The following is a 5,778-nucleotide window of genomic DNA, read 5'->3' as shown; positions in this document are numbered from 1 at the left end:
AATTTGATCTCTGGTTCCTCTGCCTTTTCTAAAACCAGCTTGAACATCTGGAAGTTCACGTTCACATATTGCTGAAGCCTGGCTTGGAGAATTTTGAGTATGACTTTACAGGGCTAATGATAAATAATTAGGATATTTGCATTGGTGGATGTTAGTGTATTCCAGTGTGAACTGATATGTTCCGGTGTGTTGCAATGATTCTGGGTTTAGATATTGCCAAAATCAGCCTCCCTAACATAGCAGTACACTAAACAATGAATGAGGCTCATGATCATAGCAAAGTGGAAGCACAAATAGCATAACTAAATTCTGACAAACATATAGTTAAGTAGAAATAGAAAATCCTTAACAAAACTATAGATAAGAGAAGTGGCATATCTGTACTTTGAAAATAGGTTAAGAGGCAATTATGCCCATCCAGCCTTAACTCCCATATGCCCACAAATCCCACAGGCCAGCAGTATCAGCACATTACCTGAAAGCAATTTGACAAAGTTCAACAAGAACTTTAAAACATCAAACATTCTGTGATGCATTAATTCTACACATAAAAATACATTAAAGAGATATTCATTGTAGGATTCTTCATAATAACCCAAACACACAAATGTACCCATACTCACACATTCAAAACTAATTATGGCACTTCCACAGATGGGATATTATGCAGCCATAATTTAGTGTAATATTTTCGGAGAAGGCAATGGCACCCCACTCCAGTACTCTTGCCTAGAGAGTCCCATGGATGGAGGAGCCTGGTGGGTTGCAGTCCATGGGGTCGCTAGGAGTCGGACACGACTGAGCGACTTCGCTTTTACTTTTCACTTTCATGCATTGGAGAAGGAAATGGCAACCCACTCCAGTGTTCTTGCCTGGAGAATCTCAGGGACGGGGGAGCCTGGTGGCTGCCGTCTATGGGGTCACACAGAGTTGGACACAACTGAAGTGACTTAGCATAGCATAGTGTAATATTTTAATCTCCATGAGATAGTGGCCATGAGAATATACCACACAGACTTCCAACTACAGGACTTTAATTGGCCATGGGCCTCAGCTACTACATTCTGAAAACTATTGCCGTTTTCGCCCAAGGTCATGTTTCCCTGGGCTGCATCAGGTGACTGAGGGTATCTCTTCCTGGGAGACATGGAACTCCTCTGATGGCTGACTGTGGCTCAAGAACTTCCTGATAGCCTTGCTGAACTTTCTTTAGGATTCATGGAGTTCTAGAATGCACCTACCCAACTTTGCCGCCCTGTTTCCCTCCCTTGGGATAAGAAAAGTAAGGAAGAAAGGAAGGGAAGGTGGGAAGAAAGAAAGAAAGAAAAAAAAAAGAGGTAATCATGTAAGCTCTGGAGCACTTCATTAGACTGTCCTGAGACCAGGAACATACAGGATCTAAACAAGCACAAATCCTTCAAAACCAGGACACATCTGAATATGTGTAAAGCTGTTCTCTGCCATATTCAAATTTTTCATTATACTTTTACAAACATTTAAATTGAATAGAGGGCTCCTTTTTCTGAAAGCTTTGCATTGATTCACTGAAATGCTCTGCATTTTTAGATGCTTCTTAAATCTACCATTTTCCAATAAAATCCAAGACAAATACTCCTCTAGGTTTTAATGAACTAGAGCTGCATGGAAACTAATAGCCAACTCTTCCTGAATATCAGTTTCCGATTTGTTTGTTCAGAATGGCTTATTTCTCTGAATCCTTGTATAACGACCCAGAGATATTCAATAAACAACAAATTGTTTAATTAAAATACAAGTATTATTTGCACCACAGTAGATTCAGAAGCTTTTAAGCATTTAAATGACTTTTCCTACAAGTTTTGAAACATCTTGACCCTACATTAACAGCTACAATGATCCACAGGCTTGCTATATGTATCACAAAGTGAATTAAGCATTTTAGATGGATTTTAGCATTTATTATTACCCTAACCAAATTATAAGGTAAATGTTATTATAAATTTTCTATAAATTAAATTTTTAAAAGGTGTAATGGGGTTGAGTAGCTTCCTAAATGACAGATAGCTAATAAATGATTGTGTATTCAAACTCAGCTCTACCCAAGTAGAGCTTTGACAGAATTCAAAGGTGACAGAATTAAGTACTCATGATTATTTTAAAGTGTCAATTTCCTTAGCAAATTTTGAAAGATTTTTTTAAGAAGTCCAATCAAAAATAAAATGACAAAAATATGTTAAATGAAAAAATTCATTTAAGATCAAAATACTAGTTTCTTAAGGTAACCAATAGCAAATATGTCCAAAGTGCCTACAATATATTTGAATATTTGTGTCAAGAAAAAAAAAGAGAAATAAACAGCAAGAAAAACTTCAGAGTATTATTTTCTTCAAAACAAGCACACTTCATCTCATCTCACCACTCCTTACCTGGCTTCCAAAACTCTCTTGTGGCTCATCCTTACCTCCAGTCATCCTTCGAGAGGTTGATCAAAATATTCATTTCCTCATCCTCCTGTAGAAGGCGATAGGCTGCACTTAAATGGTGATTTTCTAAAACAGACCTATCATTGTACAGAATTGCTGGGTCAGACCTGAACAGAAAGCCAAGAAAAATAATTTGGGATGTTGAACAGCTGAGATTTTTCAGGTAACTCTCCTAAAGATAGAAATACAACATCTTTTTATCCTATTTTAGCAATTAACCTGGCCCCATGTCATTTATATCAATCAAAAAGCTAACACCAACACTACAATTTATCAATTGATGTTTGTATGGTATTGAAATGTCAATATATGGATATTATTTCACATGTGATATCCAACTTGAGAACTCTCTAAAAGTTATTCTATAATAAGATCTCAATTACCTGTGTGGTAGCAAAGGTGATTTTTTTTTTTAAATGCAGGTCATGTCAAACTTCCTTATATTTTCTGAAATGATTATTTTTATTTTATTCAATGAGAGAATGTGTTTATTTGTTTTAGTTGTAATTCTCTGAACACATACCACCTGGAAGGTACAGTTTGCAAGTTCTTTTGTTAGTAGCTTGATCTTAAAATTTTGCCATGTGAAAGTCATACATGGGAAGTTGAGAATAAAAAATATAAGGGTTATATGACAATTGTTAGTCGCTTCCTCAAACAGTTGAATGACACCAACATAGGGAGGTATACTATTTTAATACATTTAATTTAATGAAACTTTAGATTATTAGAGCTTGTTCATTTCTCATGAAGGAAACTGAGCCCCAGATATATACACTGAGAGTCTGCAGAGCTCCACAGTGGCTTTCAGGGTTTGAATAAAGGCAATGTATTCTGACACTTCAGCCATTTCCCCTCAAGATAACTTCCAAGTATCATTCACATTCCAAACTTTGGAATGTATGTAGAATACCTTGAAAGTGTTAGGCTCAACAGTCTGCCCATCGAAGAGCAAAGAACCTGGTCACATATTTACTTTCCTAAACAAGGATCTCAGAGGCAAAGATGCTATGGATAAAACTCAGTTAAAGAAGATGAAAGTTTAAATGTCATTCCAAACCAAGCCCAACTGAACCCTCTGGAATTTTCCCACTCCAGTGGAGATAACACAAAACAAGCAAATCCCGAGGAGGTGGAAGATCTAATCTTAACATCCATTGAGTAAGTAAGGCACCAATTGACGTGTATTTTGTGACATTAAGTTATTTTCTAACTACTGTAATTAAGCCATTTTCCTCTGAGTTGTGACTAGTTTTGACATTGCTCTCCAGCCAAGATCCAGGTACAAATGTTCCACCCACCTCTCTTCCTTCAGCAGGTGCTATTCACCACCATCTCTGTCAAGGCTCCACTGGCAGATACCTATTAAACAGAGATGCTCTGTGGAATCCCTGTATTCAAAGGTCTTGCAACAAAGCTACAGAAAGCTGCTCCACAGCAGCTGAGACACTCTATGAGGAGGCAGAAAGCAGAAAATGAAGCATGTGGCTGAAGACCTTTTGTCCACTTCCATTCTATTGAAATGCCCTTCAAAACAAGAGATCGGATGATATTGTCTTCTTTTGTGTGCCCCATAATTAAGTGCTGGCTTCATTAAACACATGTAGAATGACTTAACAAACACAAATATATCTGGAGTGTGCACCTGCCTTTCAATACAGCAAGTATTTTAGCGTTAAACTCAACCCTCTCCACAATATTCTTTCTCTGTGTCTCACTGCCTTTTTCCAGTTCTACCTTCTTTTGATTTCTATGTCAAGATCCAATTAATCCTACTGTCAAGAGTCTCTCCAGTTCTACATCATTGTCGTAAGAGAGGTTAAGTTCTTAGACCAGGAGAAGGCAGATAAGGTTTTACCCTAAACGGAAATGACAATTGACTGTACTGCTTGCCTGGAATTCTGTGCCGAGAGGAATACTAAAGACAAATCTGCAGTTTGGTAAGAAAAAAATTACCACAATCGATTTGTGATGTCTGTTACAATGAAGAGGTTCTGAGGGAGGCACCCGGACCTATATTTAATATGCTCCACAGAGGTTTGTGTCTACCTGTGAAGCTCCTTACAGAGGGTGCAAAGTGGCCTACAAAGAGACCACCTAGCTCCCAAAGCCATGTGTCGGGGAGTGACATACCCCCTGAATAGGGCAGAGATGAAATCAGGGAGGATGAGAAAAGCATCAGCAGAATCCCTGAGGTCAGAGGGTAAGATGGCTCTGCTATTGCTAATGTCAAGAGAATTACTTCAATCCTTGCCTGTCCTCCCTGATTTAGCCTACATGGTATCTGCACCTTTAATGTAAATTTTTTCACCTCCTATTAGAAATGGGTACAGTACGCATGGTTAGATGGCATCACCAACTCAATGGACATGAACTTGAGCAAACTCTGGGAGATAGTGGAGGACAGGGAAGCCTGATGTGCTGCAGTCCATGGGGTCACAAAGAGTTGGACATGACTTAGGGACTGAACAACAACAAAGAATATGCATAGCCCATACCTACATAAATAGCTAGCATTGGACTAGAGAATAGATCTTCCCTGGTGGCTCAGGTGGCAAAGAATCTGCTTGAGACGCAAGAGAAGTGGGTTCGATCCCTGGGTTGGAAAGATCCCTGAAGAAGAGAATGGCAACCCACTCCAGTATTCTTGCCTGGAGAATTCCATGGACAGAGGAGCCTGGTGAGCTACAGTTCACGGGGTCGCAAAGATTTGGACATGATTGAAGTGACTAAGAGAAGTATATCCATATTTAATGTGAATAACATAGGAGAATCAGGAGCAAATGGTTTCTTTAATTCTTAGGTTTTGATTGAAGCTGACCCAGCTGATCTCTTGTTATATAAGTTCATTTTATTTTTTCTTCAGAAACTCAAAATAGAGCCACCATGCAAAAGAAAGGTGGCTGCCCCTCTCTGACTTCCACACTCTATCCCTGACCCCTCTTGCCTCTTTTCCAAACATTTCAACATCCTCACCGGGTCTGAATGTGGAAATTGTTGGTGGTTCCGGTGTGCTCATAGTCATGGATGGCAGCTGAGAAGATTATAGCAAAGATCTCCAGCTCCGTCAGCCAGTTCTGAAAAGGAGATTACAGAGCAATCACATAATCTGCCTGCTTCTCAGACAAAGTCTTCAGCTTGCTGACAACACACCCACATTGCTGCCTATCCACCCTGCAGCTGGCAAGCTGTTGCCAAACACGCGTTTCTGACAGACAGAAATGGTTGTTTTTTTTTTCCCTTCAGTAAGGAGACTGGGGAATGTGTGATTTGAAAACAGCCTGCCTAGCACGGTTGAGGGAGCTAACTAGTAGGT

General features: G+C 39.2%; 1 protein-coding gene across 1 annotated transcript in view; it reads right to left on the bottom strand.

Annotated features, from left to right (window-relative positions):
- The window catches only part of PDE1C (phosphodiesterase 1C, calmodulin-dependent 70kDa), a 332,028-nt gene that overhangs the window by 97,046 nt on the left and 229,204 nt on the right, over positions 1-5,778 (bottom strand). The window contains exons 9-10 of the mRNA XM_010829092.1: positions 5,439-5,539; positions 2,441-2,569 (exon numbers count right to left, since the gene is read on the bottom strand). Of these exons, the coding sequence (XP_010827394.1) occupies positions 2,441-2,569; positions 5,439-5,539 (230 nt within the window). The remainder of the gene's footprint in view (positions 1-2,440; positions 2,570-5,438; positions 5,540-5,778) is intronic.

The sequence above is a fragment of the Bison bison genome, unplaced genomic scaffold (genome assembly GCF_000754665.1).
Source record: "Bison bison bison isolate TAMUID 2011002044 unplaced genomic scaffold, Bison_UMD1.0 scf7180017858770, whole genome shotgun sequence".
NCBI classification, from domain to species: Eukaryota; Metazoa; Chordata; class Mammalia; order Artiodactyla; family Bovidae; genus Bison; species Bison bison.
This window is presented reverse-complemented; position numbering and strand designations above follow the sequence as displayed.